We start from the raw sequence: 18,140 nt of genomic DNA, 5'->3' as shown, positions 1-18,140 counted from the left end.
AAGGATCTGTGTCTGCATTTATCCATGCACATCATCAGCGTTGATCTGTGTTCGAGCTGCAGCGGGCGAGCACTGTCAGCAGCATCCCGAGCAGCTACCTTTTCTGTTGTTTTGACGTTACTCCTCCATAAACGGCTGTTCCTGAGCATGGTTGTGGCATCTGCTTGAGATGATGGAAATGGAGAAATAGCTGTGATTGCTCAGCTGTATTATCAACTATTTTCAGGTAGGGTACATTGTCTCTCTTTTGCAATACAGGAAGCTACCTGGCATGCTCATGGCAGTGTTTCTTCTGTTCTTGTCTTCTGAGAGATGAGCACTTTGTATCTACTGCAAGCTTAATTGTCTTTAGCTCAAGGAAGATACTAGATTTTGTCTTCAGAAATGTCTGCAATGTATTGCAACATCCCACCAATTCTAACTACTGATGCCTTGAATCCACCAGAGCTCTTATTCCCCCTTCCATGTCTTTCTTGGTTTTGCTGACCTTTTTGTTAAACTGTTTATTTATGCACCATAAGAGCTCCACATGCTGAAATATCAAAGAACAGTCTCCAAATGCTTCTCTAAGCATTGCAGACCATCTTCAACTATAAACTCATCTTACTTCTCCTTAAAGTCAAATGTAATTTACAGTTGGAAAAACTACTTGGTGTGCTTTATAACAAGGTAGAAGTGTTAGTTTTAGATCAGTTATAATCTATCCAGTTTAATAGAAATAACTCTGTGGCAATTCTAGCCAAAGCTGCAAGGGAAAATGATTGTTATCTTAAAATATGCTTGAGTGAGGCAAAAACTGTTTAAGCTAAGGAACACTGTTGGCAGAAAAAACAAGTGGACACAGGCCATGAATACAGCTAGGCTGGAAGTGAAAAGAGGATTTCTTACCACCAGAACTCTGGTTACACTAATTAATATAGAAGTATTGGAGAGAAATGTAGAAGAAAATGAAGTAACAGAACAGATGGAGCTGGACCAATTTATGAGAGCAAGTTCCCTTACACCCTATGTCCAGCTGCAAAATTTATATGCAGTCTCTCCACCTGATGTTTCAGACTCCACATCATGCTATCACCAAAATTGCTGTAACCTTTGTAAGTCATTAACTACTCTAATCTAAGATCCTAACTCTAAAACAAGAACTATATTGAAGTGACTCTGCCCATATTACAAATGTTACAAATGGTATTAAACACCTATTTCTTTTGCCATTTGTCCCTTGCAGGAAAATCCACCTGTCAAAATCCACAGGGTAGGAAGCAGTACAGTTCTGAAACAGCTCTCCCTCTCCTGCGTGGGCGAGAACAAGGCTGGGACCCAGCAGGTAGTGAATTTTAACCAGGGCTTTCCAGATGACTCAGGAGTTGGCCTTGACAGTTACTTACCCAGCATATCAGATTTCCTATCTATAAAGCTGATGCTAGTATTACACACAGTACTGTAAAAATTGTATCTCCCAGGCACATCCTTTAATGTTTTACAGTGATTTATTTGAAGACGGAGACTTCCTCTGGTGCTTTAAAACAAACATGTCCTGAACATCATTAACAAACAGACCTTCCTTCCCTTCCGGATGATTTTCCCCTTGAAAAGAAATATGTTTCTTTATTTATGTCTTTATGAATCTGCATAAATCCACAATGTTATCTCAGTTGCTGGTGCTACCATTTTCCTATCTGTTGGAACTGTGCTACACACGAACACAAGCTGCACCTAGGAGTTAGGGACTCGCTAAAACCCGAGCATAACTGACCAGCCATCAAGGCATAAAAGAGCAAACCACTCTTCCAAAGTCCTGTGATGACATTACCAGGACCAGGTGCACCCGGATAGGGTTGGGGCAGTGGGAGCTGCGGAGGCGGCAGCATTAGCATGATAAGGGCAATACCCACAGCCCAGCACTGCTGGTGGGTAAAGCAAAGCAAAGTACAAACCAGCTCCTTGCCTTTGGGTGTTTGTGTAGGTGTTTCTGTCCGGGCTGAATGATTAAAAAGTGGGAGCAAATGCCAGATGAAGCCTTTTTCCTCTCACTTCTCACCAGTGCATCTTCTGTCCCAGGTCAGGAGGAAGTGAACGTGGAGCAACAGTTCTCAACTCATGTTGTTGGAGTGAATTTGGGGGTCTATAAATTAGAATAGCACTTGGATACTACTACAAAGTAGTCAAATCTATGCATTTGATATGTTAGCACTTTTCTCTGTATTTTGTGCTCCAGGATTGTCCCCTTTTTTGCTGATTTTTCAGCTGCTTCTCTGGTCCCTACCCTCACAAAGAAATGCTTTGCAAACAACTAGAATAACTTCAGCAGTGGCTGCCTGACACAGACAGCAAGATAAACTATGAGTGGCATGAACATCATCTGAAAAGCATACTAACACTATAGAGCCAAAATAATGATAGCTTAATGTCACCATCGTTTACTCCATTCAGATATTGTACCCTGTTCCTACGAAAAGCTTTCCACATGGTGCAGGGGAAAGGCAGGGTGCATGATACAGACATACTGTCTCTCCAGCTTACAGTGTCCCTTGGGATTGTTGCAGGGTGCATGATACAGATGCAAGAAGTAATCAAGAGCACCTTACCCAACATACTGGTAACTCTGACAATACTGCCAATCATATGTTAAAGTATGGACTGAAGTGTTTAAAAACAATTTGCATGTTAAACTTGGTATTATGGAGGGGGGAATACCATACTAGCACCACACACTGCTGTCTACGGGGCACGCTCAATTGAACAGGCAGCAGAGCATCCTTCTCCATGCTACACCATGATGCTCATTGAATCTGCCACGCATTGAGGAGCACCTGGACCACATTCCTTGTGTCAACACTGTGCCTGTACGACTCTCCGGCAGAGAGGCCCATTGTGCATGCAGAATTTGCATCCTGGGTCTGTATATCCAGAATAGACCTTCATTGTATTGTGGGATCCCATTATTCTGTTCCCCCAAATTCATTACCCACTGAGTCTGGTTAGCTGTCGTTGTTTATTTTGGTATTACAGAGAACAAAGGTGAATTTTATTCTCACAAGAATGGGAATGAGGGGGCAGCAATCAGAAAAGAAGAAAGAAATTAGAGCTGCTTAATTTTCAAGCATGTTGTGCAAAAAGATATCTTTTGTACATGATTCCATCAAAGGAGAAGCACGTAAACCCTATCTTAATAGAAAAATGTGAATGCAATTCATTTTGGATAAAGACCATGATCAGTGCATCTGTTTTCTAACTTCATGCTTTTCCCTTTCCTTTTTGACAAAATTCCTGAGAATTTTGACGACTGTTAAATAAAATGTCCTGCTAGAAAAGATTAGTTACTTATATGCATCTATTTCCACCTTATTTGACAGGTTTAGAGAAGCGTGTGTGTGTGTGTGTCAGAACATACAATAGGATACATGTTTACAAGCAACATTTGTGATAATGATGTGGCAATGAAAGTGTTACCTTGTGCTGTGGAGACTGAGAGAAATTATTGCGTTGTTATTGTACCTTACCACTTTCTATTGTTGTAAAAATAACTTTCCATTTCAGTGAGATGGCTGCACTGCAGCAGCTACCATCAGCAGTAAGTTGTATCCTAGCTGCTGACTGCATTAGAAAAGCCAGGTACCTAAATGGTCTTTAGTCTGTCACAAAGGTACATTGATAAAGCAGTGTAGGGACTGGATTTGGGTTTTCTCCTTGAAAAAAGACCCTTTGTCTTTTGACAGAAGACTTCTTTATCCAGAGCTGTAGCTCTTCCACCAGAGCTAGTAGATCACAGCATGAAACTTTTGAAGATTACCAACTAACAGACTTCCAGGCTATATCTATACTTGTAAATAAAACAGTTCATTCTCTGGCCAGATGGGTACGTGGCAGAGCATGGCCCACAGCCATATGGCTAAATTCTCTTTATCCCACAAGCAGAATGATCTTGTGCCTAACGTCTTTCAGGAATCGTCTCTGCCCTGTGCTGTCCCCATAGACAAGGAGACTAATCAGCCATTTAGTCTCTTCTGCTCTTCAGTAGGGTTGCGGCATTTTCAGAAGGGCTTAAAAGCAGACTGCCATGCCCTGGGGTGTTATAACCCTTAATTTAGTGGAGAGCAGACTGCCATGCCCTGGGGTGTCATAACCCTTAATTAACAGTGGTGGTGCCAGTGCCTGGCAGCCCTGCAAAGCAAGTAGCCTGATCCACGTGTTGCTATTTGAATGGAAATGCCAAAGCACTTGCAATGCCCACTTAGACCCGCCACCCCGAGTACGTGGTGTGCATTAAGTTCTAATTGATTTGGGAGCCTAGGACCTATTTTCCAGTATTATTTTAGAGTTCAGGCATTTAAAAGATCTGATTCGTGATATTACAGGGGTTAAAACTTTGCTGATCTCCTGGTCTCAGATATTTCTACCCTTGTCTGAGAAACAGCAGAATAGAAGAATAGAGGGTGTACCAGCATTTCAGCCCTTGTGATTCACGGCTTGTCAGATTAGTAGGAACAGGCATGGTTTTCTGTTTACAGTGATATGTAAGGCTGTAAACTGCTGCTGCGGCTGTGGACTTTGAGTTATTATCCCAGATAGATTTAGCTCAAGGTAACCAGATGTAATATTTTGAAAAAAAAAAAAAAAAAAAGCCAAACCACCAGCTTTATCATGTTATTTGTCTCCAATTATCTTGTTTGCATGAATGCATCAATGCAAGAAGGGTTTGCACAACCAGTTTTTATTTAGCCGATTGGGATTGTAAGCTGCTAGTACATACAAACGTACTACAGAGACGGGGCATGGGTCTGTATGCATCTGATAAGGCGTTTATATTGGCCTATTGTTAAAGTGGTACAAACAAATAATATTTGATCTGGCATGAAGATGCCTAGTGTGAAGTTATTACCTTTAAATTATTTGAATAAGCCTGAACTGGCAGAACAAAGTTATATAGGATCAGCACCGTGTCATGTGGTGACAGCTATTTGTGGACTGATTCTAGGAGCCCTAGTGACAGATACAGTATTTCAGCAAAGCCCAGCACGAACTTCACAGTTTAGATTATATGAACAAAGGTCAAGCAAAAACCTGGCCCAAACTGCTTTCATTCAGAGAGACTAATGCAAAATTGTTTCCCATTTATCTGTTGTGTCTCTGTTCTCCTAGTCAACCAATAAACACCATCATCATGGGTTTGATGCAGACCGAGATGCCAAGAAAATACATAGCGCCTGCAAAGGAGCAGGTAAGAAAGCTCTTGTTTTTTATACAAAGGGCAATTCAAGATTATAAAGAGCATATACATAAACTTAGGGAAAAACAACTGTTTCAACCAGTTTCAGGTAATCTTTATGCTTTCTGTCATTTATTGACTCAAAGAACATGCACACCCATGAAGTTTTATATGATTAAAATAGATGGGAAGGGAAGCCAGTTTGTTCCTAAGACTGGTAAGATCTAGGTTGATAATTGCTTGGCTCCAGGGGATTGGGATAAACATGATATTTGCTCCCTGCGAGAGGAACATCAAGCTGTCGAGGCTGATATGACAGTCATGGGGTCCAGCTAGTCAGGTCAGATTAAGGTCATGGTTATATGTCCTTTCCCAGGCCTTCAAGGACCAATCAAACACTTCACCACCTCCGTATATGCTCATCAAAGCTCACTGCAGCTCCATCAGCTGAAAGGAATATACGATGGTCCTCAGTCTGCATCAGTGATTTTTAACCAAAAATACTGGCTCCCACCATCTTCTAAGGTAGTTTAAAGTAAGCTGGCTGACTGTGCACTGGTGTGAATGAGGAATGCACAGTGTTCATGGGATCCTCAGGTCTGTGGAGGTGACAATGTCCGATAGAGGAAGAACAGCCAAGCAGCACATGAGAGCAGTAAGTTATTAATTCACTCCAGGCGTTTGCACGGTAAACATGTATTTAAGCATTTCTTCCTGGCGTAGCTAGTAGCTAGTTAAGTGCCTGAATTTTAGGAATTGTTCTTGTCCTATCAACAGAGCCCCCTCAAGACAGTTCCCCAGAGAACTCTCCTACTGAGAGTTTAACCCCACATTGTCAGATAGCAGTGCTTTTCCTTGTAAAATTGGACCATGCCTTCTCTCTTGGTTCTAAGCAGGAAGAACTGGACAAGATGCCCTAAGCTTGTCCTATATGTACCCGGTGGTGAAATGCAGGGATGAAAATGCATCAGCTGCTGCTGAATGCCAATATCATTTGTATTTTTATCGTTTGTACTGGTAGCTCCTGAGAAACCCTTGTTGGTCCCTGCTCCCAAGAGCGTGAGATGAGGCACAGCACAAAGCCCAGTAGGTCGATGCGAAAGACAGAAGACCACAAGCAGAGCATGGGGCAGTGTCCACCAGTGTGACATGCATGCATCAGCAAACCTGGCATATGGCTTGATGCCTTTGATCAGCCATCTAAACCCTTTATATGCTCTGGGCATTTTGGCAGTCTCCATCACTTGCAGGGTCATAGATCCCTCCTGAAACACATTGTCCATTTCAAAATCTGTCTTGAAGAAATAATGCCTGAGGCAAGCTGCTGGCCCTGAAATGAAAGTGCACCAGGACACGTGTGTTAATGCAATAGCTATTCTATTGTGTCTTTTGGGCATCCAGGTAGCATTGCTGCAGTCCTGTCCCATTAGCCACAAACATAACGAATGCCTTCCAACAGCTTTGTTTAGTGCAAACATCTGTTTATATGGCTGAGGGCAAGAAAAGTACAAGAACAAGGCCATTGCCTTTAGTAAGCTGCTTCCATGAAAAGCATAACCCCATGCAGTGCTACAGGCTTGGGGAAGAGTGGCTGGAAAGCTGCCTGGCGGAAAAGGACCTGGGGGTGTTGGTCAACAGCCGGCTGAACATGAGCCAGCAGTGTGCCCAGGCGGCCAAGAAGGCCAATGGCCTCCTGGCCTGTATCAGAACTAGTGTGGCCAGCAGGAGTAGGGAAGTGATCGTGCCCCTGTACTCGGAACTGGTGAGGCCGCACCTCGAATACTGTGTTCAGTTTTGGGCCCCTCACTACAAGAAGGACGTTGAGGTGCTGGAGCGTGTCCAGAGAAGGGCAACGAGGCTGGTGAGGGGTCTGGAGAACAAGTCTTATGAGGAGCGGCTGAGGGAGCTGGGGTTGTTTAGCCTGGAGAAAAGGAGGCTGAGGGGAGACCTCATCGCTCTCTCCCACTACCTGAAAGGAGGTTGTAGCGAGGTGGGTGTCAGTCTCTTCTCCCAAGTAACAAGCAATAGGATGAGAGGAAATGGCCTCAAGTTGCGCCAGGGGAGGTTTAGATTGGATGTGAGGAAAAATGTCTTTACTGAAAGAGTGGTTAAACATTGGAAGAGGCTGCCCAGGGAAGTGGTTGAGTCACCATCCCTGGAGGTATTTAAAAGACGGGTAGATGAGGCGCTTAGGGACATGGTTTAGTGGGCATGGTGGTGTTGGGTTGACGGTTGGACTCGATGATCTTAGAGGTCTTTTCCAACCTTAATGATTCTATGATTCTATGATTCTATAAGGTACAGCTCAAAGCTGCCCGAAAGCTTTCTCCCAGAGGGGTGCTGTGTGTTCAGTTCCCCCGCGGGTTCCCAGGAGATGCAGCTGCTCTGGTGCCCATCACTGGGGCATCCCGTGCTCCCACTTCACTCTCACTTCCTTTTGCCAAGCAAACAGCATCAGCAGAGACTCAGACCATGAAGGCTGGTTCCTGCTCCTTTTCCTGACTCCATTTAGCGCAAAGCACAACCCATTTTGTACAGGCTGTACATTCAGGCTGTGGGTTAATGAAGCTGATTTAAACACATCCTCACCTACCCTGGCCTCTCGCCCCACGCCATTCGTTCTGTTGTGCCAGCACAAGCATTCACATGCTTAATGAACTGGATCTGGTGGCTGATCCCTTGGGACTACTCAAACAAGCATTACCACCAGAAACATGTATGTCAGCCTACATGTATGTCAGGCAAAAGCCTGATTTTAGGAGTAGTGTCTCACCTTCTCAAACAGAAGACTCAATTTCCCTGATAAAATATGAGCAGCACGAGATAGTGAACTTTTATTTTATGGTCTGAACATTGTAGCTGACTACAGTTAAATATATCCTTGAAAGAATCTTAGATGCTACAAATCCTAAAGTTGGCACCAGTGGGGATATATGTATAGCAATTTTTTTCTCTTTAGAGATGATGTGTTCTTTCCTCTGCATTAGATTCCTGATTAAATAATTCCTATGCACAACTTCTTTTTCAGGAACTGATGAAAAGAAAATTATTGAAGTCTTGTCGAGTCGAACATCGGAGCAGAGACAACAAATAAAACAGAAGTACAAGGTTCTCTATAGCAAGGTATTTTGAAATAAATGGCCTCTCTGTTTCAAACTGCATGCCTGCTAGAAATATAGCCTACAGGCCTCTGCTTTTGAAAATACCAAGGGCACAGTGGATTCAAGGAGAACACCAGTTAGTGTCTGATTCAGCAATTTATTTTATCTCCTAAAATACTGATTATATTTCTAATCTTAGACCTCAGAGTCTTCTTGAAATCAGCCTTAACCAGATCAGAGCATTTTAATCAAAGTTGGGAGAACTAGAACATAATTCATCACTGAAATAAAAAATACTTCAGCTTGTGTTCATCTTCAGCACATTCAGAAAAAGGAATTAATGTAAAAGGGAAATTTTAAGTCAAAATCCCTCTCAGACCAGATGCAAATTCGGAGGAACTATTTAATCTTACATCATATTTTTGTTGAGTTTAATAGATGTAGTATTGATTTCTTCCAGTGATTAGGTAGAATACATATTGTAAAACTGAGAAGTGTCATTGGGCACTTGATTTCTGGAGGAGGAAACGTAGACTGCCATAATGATTTTGCATGTAAGAAAAATAAAGCTTCCAACATATTATTTAGGTAAACAGCTGAATACTGCAGAGCTTATTATTAAATTGGTATTTTCTTAAGGCCTGTTTGCTCATTAGTCATTAATTAATGTTAATAAGACAGGCAGCACTGAACCTGAAAGCCTTGTATATGTAAAACTTACAGCAAGCATGATAAAGATTTTGGTTACATAAGTACTATAGATTTAGTTCTATAATGAGGATTAATAAAAATAGGCATTAGAAATGAGCAAATGCCATGAGACTTCCCAGTTACATCAGCATGTAGCAGCCCTTCTCGTTTGCCTGGGCAGCCTGAAGCTCTCAGGAAGGAGCTGCAAGTTGTACCATTTCGCTCTCTTGCTGCTCCAGGAAGCAAGGTTCAATGTGCATGCCTTGAAATGGCTCCAACACCGACGTCAGCCTCTGACTTGAATAGATTGAGTGTTCACTTGTGATTGTGTAAGAGGGTATTTAAGAACAATAGATTTAGAGCTGGGCTTCTTTTTCATTGTTCTGAACTTATCAAGTACTTCCCATACCACAGGAAATGTTAACTGCAGATAGGGCTTCAAATAAATCATCAGTAGGCATCCTTCCGAGTGTACACACACTAGCCAGCTCTTCTTCGGGGTCTTACTAAATTTTGAATTAAGTAGATCATATCACAGAAGGTTGATTTTTTTTTTTTTTGGTGGAAAAAATGCTGATTGCTTGGCACCAAAGCACTTTGTAGAAATTTGTTGCTTTTTCCAGTAAGTCAATTTTAACCAAAACTGGAAGAGAAGTTTGGTAAGTTTGATCCCTTCTGCTGCAGCTCTTTTGAAGCAGGAAGTTTCTGCATTGTGTTTCAGAGTAAAGTCTCCTGTTAAGCTTTTAAAAACACTAGTTTGCATTTAATTAAACAAGTAAGAGTCAAAACTGGACTGATATTGACTGGTATTTGAAGATGGGACAATCATTTCTTTCAATCTGAAATGAAAAATTTTAGGGAATTTATTTTGCAAAAAAAAAGGCTTTTTTATGTTTTTGTTCCTTTTTGGTACAGAAGAAGCTTTGAAGTCATTAAATTCCCTGAAACAGATTAAGAAATCCTCTAATCCCACCTCAGCTTTTGCGCTAACCCTTCCGACTATCCCTGCAGGATTTGGAAGAGGATCTGAAGGGAGACCTGAGTGGGAATTTCGAAAAGGCTGTGCTGGCTCTGCTGGACCTGCCCTGCGAGTACGAGGCCCGAGAGCTTCAGAAAGCGATGAAGGGCGCTGGGACGGATGAGTCGCTGCTGATCGAGATTCTCTGCACACGAAACAATAAGGTTGGGACACCATGTGTGACCTTCCTTAGGTAGCAGGGCAAAGAGCTCGCCAAGAGTATCCCCCCAGAAGGAGGAGGAGGGATCAGACCAGCTTCTGCAGCTGAAATGCCTGTCGTCAGTGGTTGCAGCCATAAGGTTGCCATACTGGGCCTGAAACTCTTGCAGGAGTTAAGAGCAATATAATTCAAATTCCTTCTTTGGTCTGACTCATACCTCCCATGGATGGCACAGAGATAACACTGATAGATAAATCCCCAGGTGCCTGTTAAAGGCAGCTTTGGCACTGCTCTGACTGTTCAGAGGTGGCTCCTGCCAGGTACAGGAACATGATTTCCTCCAAAAAACCCTTTAGCTTACACCTAAATGCAAGTGAAACCAGAGGGACACCTGCATGAGTCAGGCATCCCTCGAAATGCTGTCCTGAACCGGGCTCGGTTTGAGTTGTGTCTCTGCGCTGCGGTGAGTCCCAGCATGAGGGGGGAATGGGAATTCGGCTTCTCCTGCCTCCACGCCTGCTATGCCTCAAGCAACACGGGCATGGTACTGACTTGCTGGGGTTTTGTTTGCTCGTTTATTTATTAAGTAATTTAATTTAATTTAATTTAATTAATTATTTATAAATATTTTACCTTATTTGTTTATTAATTTGCTTATTTATTTATTTGATTTATTTGCCTAGGAAATTGTAAACATAAAGGAGGCATACAAACGGCGTAAGTAGTATTGTCTTTCAAACACCTTCATTTAAAGCCTTTGTCAGTGGGTGAACCCTCACAGATTTTTTTTCTCCACAGTCTTTGATAGGGATCTAGAGTCTGATGTTAAAAGTGACACAAGTGGCTCCCTACAGAAGATACTAGTCACTGTGCTAGAGGTAAGGCTGGGGGCTTTCCTCTTACGCATCTACCTGATAGAGATATTTCCTTTTCTCTATCCTGTCTAGCCTGGGTAATCATAATAAGTATTAGCTGGTAGTTATAATAATGTAATTATGATATGTAGTACAATAATGAGGTAATTATAATAAGCAAAAGGCATTCTTCAGGATAAAAACAATCTATATTTATAGCTTTTTAATATAACTGAAGGAGTTGTATAAAATCAGAAGTAATTTTATAAATTCCAATAATTTAAAGACAACAGCATTGTTTTATTACTATTTATACCACAGTAATGACTAGAATACCCACTCAAAGTCATGGCTACATTATGCTGAATTTGGCCTAAAACAAGCAGATTCTGACTTCCATCCCAACTGAGGAATTTACAATTCAGAGAGATACAGAAAAAGTAAGAAAGAGATGGCTATTAATTTTTCGTTCACAAAAAAAAAGCATATTTTCCAGTAGGACACACTTTACTTTAAACCAGCTACATAGAATCATAGAATATCTCAAGTTGGAAGGGACCCACAAGGATCATTAAGTCCAACTCCCTGCTCCTCGCAGGACTACCTAAAAGTAAATCATGTGACTAAGAGCATTGTCCAGACGCTCCTTAAACTCTGACAGGCTTGAAAAAAATTAACATCTCCATAAAGACACAGTACAGCTATGAAGAGTAGGATCATGCCTAGGAATGCAATGTGGTGGCCAGTCTGAGCAGACAGCCCTTAGAAATGAAAAGATTCAATAAGTAGAAGAAGCTTTAAAGACCTAACAAACAGTCTCATTGCTAAATACACCACAGTTAGATTCCCATTTTGGAAAGCATGGATACATCTCTCTTCAACCTCTTGGGCTGTATTCTCAGGAGTGAAAAACACATATTACTCATAGATTATTTTCATAGATTAGTCCTTCATAATTTCTACCAGGAATTGCAGTGTTAGTGAATGCTCAGAGTATATAGGTTAGTCAGGAAAATATTTTGCAGTTATCAGGGCATATCCAGCACCACGAAAACCATCAGCACTTCACTGCAGGTACTGGGAACCTTTTTGCAGTAACTGGATGATGGATACACCAGCTGCTTTCCTAAGAAACTTTGCAGTTTGAGCCCAGGGAGCGGTACATACCCAGCAGCTCAGCCCTCCGGGGGTGAAACCAAAGGCCGTCTTGGGGCAGTCCTGCCCCAGCTCTGCACATTTCAGCCCCATTCCCACCCCAACATCTAGCCATGCACACTACCACTTCCCACCAGTGGAAAAATACCCACAAAAAATGGCAGAAAGCAGAACGAAAGAACAAGCCAGGTGGGAAGGGACCTCTGGTGCTCCTCTGTTCTGGCTCTCCTCAAAGCAAGGCTAACTCCAAACTCAGATCAGGTTTTCCTCTGATTTTGTTTTCTGCTCTGGACACGTGCTGGCTGAGGGAGGGAGCGGCAGCACCCATGGGATGGCAAGGAGGCTGAGCTCAAGGGGGACCGGCAGGCCACCCTGCCACAGGGGGAGCATCCTCAGAGTATGGTCTAATGCCGTGCAGCTGCCCAGCCCCGATAGTCCCTTCCTGCTCCAGAGGCATCAGAGTTGCAGTCTCATAAGAGTCCCAGCACACAGCAAATAAAACTGGAAGATAAACCCTACCTCACAGGCTTCACCTCTAAAGTCAGCAAAACCAGGGGCTGTGGTAAACGTGAACAGAACATTCAAAACTGTACCACCAAGTCCCACCGTGCCCCATTACTAGGCATTGTCAGCAGATGGCAGCAAAACTATAACCAAAATATTTGTGAGGCCCGGGCGCTGACAATCTTCCCTCCCACTATGAAATGTCACCAGCACTTGGTCTGTTTTTTTACTGTCATGTCCTTTCCTGTAGGCAACCCGAGATGAGACCCAACAGGTCAATGCAGAGCTTGCTGTGCAAGATGCCACAGATCTGTATAAAGTAAGTGCAATTATGGAAAAATCCCTGTTTGCCCCGTGCTGCGCAGCAAGGGCTGCCTCAGGGGTGACTAAACACACCAAGTACGGGGGCAATGGCAGCATAAGGAGATGAGTGAGGGGGTCACAGGCTGGAGGTTGGTGGATCAAGGGCTCTGGCTGACTTTTTGTCTCTACTGTGAATAAACAAGCACTTCAAAAAAATAACATGCAATCTTTAAGGCAGGAGAAGGCCGCTGGGGAACAGAGGAGCTGGCTTTCAATGTGGTCTTAGCAAAGAGAAGCTATAGTCAGCTGAGAGCTACTTTTCAAGCCTATGAAAAGGTGAGTTAATCTCTTCTGTGATGTGGTTGCATAGGGCCCAACATGTAGTTTGCAGACCCTACAACAACATGTAGAGCAGGCAATCCCTTATTTGCCATTTTAAAACTTCTGAATGCTTTAAGAATCTTGGAAAAACATTTCTATATGGCTGGATCCTGATCTTATGGAAAAACACATTCCATTTGGTGAATGGAGTTCAATCCAGTTGGCGGCCGGTCACGAGCGGTGTTCCCCAGGGCTCACTATTTGGGCCAGTTCTGTTCAATATCTTTATCAATGATCTGGATGAGGGGATCGAGTGCACCCTCAGGAAGTTTGCAGACGACACCAAGTTGGGTGGCAGTCTTGATCTGCTGGAGGGTAGGAAGGCTCTGCAGAGGGACCTGGGCAGGCTGGATCGATGGGCCGAGGCCAACTGTATGAGATTCAATAAGGCCAAGTGCCGGGTCCTGCACTTCGTCCACAACAACCCCATGCAGCGCTACAGGCTTGGGGAAGAGTGGCTGGAAAGCTGCCTGGCGGAAAAGGACCTGGGGGTGCTGGTCGACAGCCGGCTGAACATGAGGCAGCAGTGTGCCCAGGCAGCCAAGAAGGCCAATGGCATCCTGGCCTGTATCAGAACTAGTGTGGCCAGCAGGAGTAGGGAGGTGATCGTGCCCCTGTACTCAGCACTGGTGAGGCCGCACCTCGAATACTGTGTTCAGTTTTGGGCCCCTCACTACAAGAAGGATGTTGAGATGTTGGAACGTGTCCAGAGAAGGGAAACGAGGCTGGTGAGGGGCCTGGAGAACAAGTCTTCTGAGGAGCGGCTGAGGGAACTGGGGTTGTTTAGCCTGGAGAAAAGGAGGCTGAGGGGAGACCTCATCGCTCTCTCCCACTACCTGAAAGGAGGCTGTAGCGAGGTGGGTGTCGGTCTCTTCTCCCAAGTAACTGGCGAAAGGACGAGAGGAAATGGCCTCAAGTTGCGCCAGGGGAGGTTTAGATTGGACGTGAGGAAAAATTTCTTTACTGAAAGAGTGGTTAAACATTGGAACAGGCTGCCCAGGGAAGTGGGTGAGGCACCATCCCTGGAAGTATTTAAAAGACGGGTAGATGAGGCGCTTAGGGACATGGTTTAGTGGGCATGGTGGTGTTGGGTTGACGGTTGGACTCGATGATCTTAGAGGTCTTTTCCAACCTTAATGATTCTATGATTCTATGATTCTATGACACATGGGGGATAAAAGCTGTATCTTCTGCCAGTGAAGAACCTATTCTCCTTCATAACCCACACAACATCCAGCCAAATAAATGTCACAATGTCGTTTCCGTCCCACAGCTGCACGACGGTGGGTGTCCCCACTCCTGCAGGAGGACCAGCAAAGGGACAGGTTCACAAAGTCCTGCCCTGAAGCAGGGTTTTGCTTTTCTGCTCTTTTCCTCTCCTTCTCCAAAGCAGAGCCTGCAAGGTCTCTCATCCTGATCCCCCTGCTTCAGATGGGGGATAAGATGCTCTTATTGGCTGGGCAGAGGCACATCTCCAGCCTCTTCCTCTCTGCCCACGCTGGTCAGACAGCCTGTGCAGGTACTTTGTTGCACTTTCCTCTGTCTCCAAGCATAAGGCAAAGTAAGTTGCAGGATCCCAGCTGTCTGGTACTTCTCCCTGTGTCACCCACCAGGGACATTTTACTCATGCCTGGACCTGGAACTGACCTCCACTGAGACCTCTCACCTGGAAATGACCTGAGAAAGTCAAATCAATGGAAGATCCAAGGTCCTTCTCCTGGCAGCGAAGTGGAAGCTCAGCAGAGACATTTATTCTTATCAGCCTCTGGCTGATAGTCCTGAATTTCCCTAGGATGACTCTGAGTTCATCAGAAAACTGTAACCCTAGGCGCTGAAGATGAAAAAAACTCCAGTCAAGGCCATATTTCAGTGTCAGCACAATAAGGAACCCATAGCTGGAAAAATGTTTGCAGCTTAATCCAAGTTTTGGTTTGCTGCTGGCAGGAGAACAAAACCAGTCACTAACTGATACTCTCTCCCTCAGAGCGGCCCAAACGCTGGGGGTTCAGTTAAATGCTCCGATAGCCAAGCTACCTTGGTTTTTTGATTCCTAAAGCCAAGCAGATCAGGTTGCCCAAACCGATCCACCACATCCTGCCTCGCTGTATTTGAAGTAGAATTGGGCCAAGATTAGAGCCATGCAAACATCAGTCCTTCTCTGCATTTGGAAAGATAAATAGGGACAGATCTAAACCAGGTTGAGGGTTTGCAGAACTTAAGCCCAAATCCTCAGAAGGCACCCCTTCCCACCTTGTACCTGTGGTCTCCCAGCTCTGACCTAAAAGTCCGCTAGAGTCTTGAACCATGCAGGGCCATCCTGATAGGCAAAACAGAGCAAAGTAAAAGGCTTTGAGGTTCACGAAGCTCACAAAAGTCAGGATCAACTCTGTTTTGAAATGGCAGTCTGTTTTTCCCCTTTCCTACAGAATAATACAAAAACTCGGGAACAACTGCAGTGCTTGTAAACTTTCCCTGGGAAGCCAAAGATAATAAGTAACAAAACTTCATAGAGCTGGTAAAGCTCCAAAAATTATCTTATTTGTGTGGGAGCCATCCAGAGCCTTTGATAGAGGTGTCAGAGGAAGCTTGAACAGTTTCTCCTGACTAGGGGTCACTCAAGAAGAAGCTGCAGCTTCTTTGTCCTAGAAGCCCTCAGATACATGCGACTGCTTGATTTAGGTTGTCCATCTCTTAACCATTGTGCCTCACCTAGCCGCGTAGGCCTTCTTCTCTTGGTGCCAGTGGATCTGTGAGCACTTACACCGGAGGAGATCTTAATTTGCCCTTGAATTACTCCCTTGGAAAGGCTCTAAAGGATCTGAATTGTCCTTTTGCCATTCAGTCCTAAATCTGATGCTGTTTTTATGGCAGTGGGATGACATGTACAGACAGTGGCTCTGATGGCTCATTTTTGTTGTCCTCGTAGGTGTGTGGGAAGGACATAGAAGAATCCATTAAAAGTGAAACATCTGGAGATCTGGAGAAGGCTTATCTCACTCTTGGTAAAAAAAAAAAAATGTCAAGAGCTTTCTTTTCTAGTTCTCGCCATCATCTGACATTGGTTGTTGGGGGTCTGTGTACAGCCTGGCAACAGACACCGAGATAGCCCTAAACTGAGCTGACATATCTGTCAGGAAAAGAAGACCCAGTTTTCAGTAGTGATTTGGACCCCTTGGTTTTAGAAATAAAACTTGATAGACACAGCTCCTCTCCACGCAGCTAAATTATTTGCCCTCTAGTGCAGGGTGGCCACCTCCAAGCTGCCCCTGAGGCCATGACTGTTGATAACTTCCAGCGGATGCCTGGGCATCATCAGAAGTGTGCTAGCCAGCCACCAAAAAATGTACAGGGTCCTTGACAGCAATTTAGCATTGAGGATGACTGTGACAGATATTTAAGCCTGTGCCCTGGCTCTGGTTAGCTTACTGGTATTGCTGTTATCCATCTGCATCTGGGCTCTCCCAGATCTTGCCCCTGTGAACTGAGGAGTGATCAGCTACCCCAAGAATAGATGGGCAAGTGGAACTCTAGAGGGGCAAATGCTCGTTCCCATTCATTTCGTTTTCACTGTGGAGTGGCAGAGTACCCAGTGCTGACCATCTCACTGTGTAAAATGCTTTCCCTGTGGAGAAATGTATGTCCCCGTTCAGACTCCAAGACTTCTCCTTGCATACTGACAGGGCACCAGTCACAGAATGAAAGCCCTACCAGCTCATATGTCTGAGCATAAACCCTAGAGAGTTTCCTTTATTTCTTCCTTATTTCCTTCTCATTGAAGATGTATCACAAAGTGTAAATATACAAGTATAATGAAGCCTCTTACTGATTTCTCTAGTCAGCTGTGCCAAAGACTGCCCAGGATACTTCGCTACACTTCTGCACAAGTCGATGAAAGGAGGTGGGACTGATGAAAAGACCTTGATTCGCATCCTTGTGACCAGGGCTGAGGTAGGGTACCCTGCAACCTGTAATGCCTCACATCAGCTCTGGGAGAAACACAACTGGGTATGGAGTGAGTCCTGGTAGATCATGTACTCAGTCAACCCATTTCAGCCCAATGACATCAGTGGCCACACTCTGCTTTTGTACCCAGGCAACACTAATTTTGATATTGCATCTATTTCTGTTTTCAAAAGAACTAAAGCAGAAAGCATGCAGGCAATTTCAAGTGGAGTCAGCTGTACCTGGTTAAAACTAACCCATGGGGAGGTCTGGCCCCAAAAGGATGTGTAAAAGTAAATTTAAGTAATGATAAAGCAGCAGTTCCCAAATTGAGAATTGCATATAAAGATATGTTGCCAATTCTCTCTGATTCCATCTGGGAAAAACAGATGGGGAGGAGGGAAGAAAAATAAAGAGCCAAAGGACATAATTGTAATTTTAAAAAGGACAAACTGCACAAGACATTTGAGACCTTAAACAGAGTCTTTAAGTCTTCCTTCCCTGTAAGCTGTGTAGGTTGTAACCCCAGGGCTGTTTCACTCTTGGTGCAGAGGAAGAGTTGTTCAGAGGGATGAGGAGAGCGTATTTCTCAATGATCGACAGTGTGAAAAATTAGGCTCCAGGGTAGTCTCTCTGTTAAGACACAGTCCAATCATGATAACATTTAAAACCCCCAGTGATAAAGATCAGACCCATGCCATTGGTGCCTTTTCACAGGAAAGCTCAAGACATGGCATTTAATTCTCCCACCGTAGTAACCAGAAAATTACTTTTGTGGGTGGAAAAAACCTCTCTTTTAGCCATATTCCTGGAAGTGCCTCTTTCC

At 44.0% G+C, this 18,140-nt stretch overlaps 1 protein-coding gene across 1 annotated transcript in view; it reads left to right on the top strand.

The window, feature by feature from the left end:
* ANXA13 (annexin A13) overlaps positions 1-18,140 on the top strand; it is a 27,130-nt gene that overhangs the window by 8,215 nt on the left and 775 nt on the right. Inside the window, exons 2-10 of the mRNA XM_009323341.1 lie at positions 5,140-5,218; positions 8,235-8,329; positions 10,009-10,179; positions 10,859-10,892; positions 10,974-11,053; positions 12,939-13,007; positions 13,226-13,327; positions 16,299-16,374; positions 17,208-17,320. Of these exons, the coding sequence (XP_009321616.1) occupies positions 5,140-5,218; positions 8,235-8,329; positions 10,009-10,179; positions 10,859-10,892; positions 10,974-11,053; positions 12,939-13,007; positions 13,226-13,327; positions 16,299-16,374; positions 17,208-17,320 (819 nt within the window). The remainder of the gene's footprint in view (positions 1-5,139; positions 5,219-8,234; positions 8,330-10,008; positions 10,180-10,858; positions 10,893-10,973; positions 11,054-12,938; positions 13,008-13,225; positions 13,328-16,298; positions 16,375-17,207; positions 17,321-18,140) is intronic.

Source organism: Pygoscelis adeliae, unplaced genomic scaffold (assembly GCF_000699105.1).
Source record: "Pygoscelis adeliae isolate BGI_AS28 unplaced genomic scaffold, ASM69910v1 Scaffold103, whole genome shotgun sequence".
In the NCBI taxonomy this organism is placed as follows: Eukaryota; Metazoa; Chordata; class Aves; order Sphenisciformes; family Spheniscidae; genus Pygoscelis; species Pygoscelis adeliae.
This window is presented reverse-complemented; position numbering and strand designations above follow the sequence as displayed.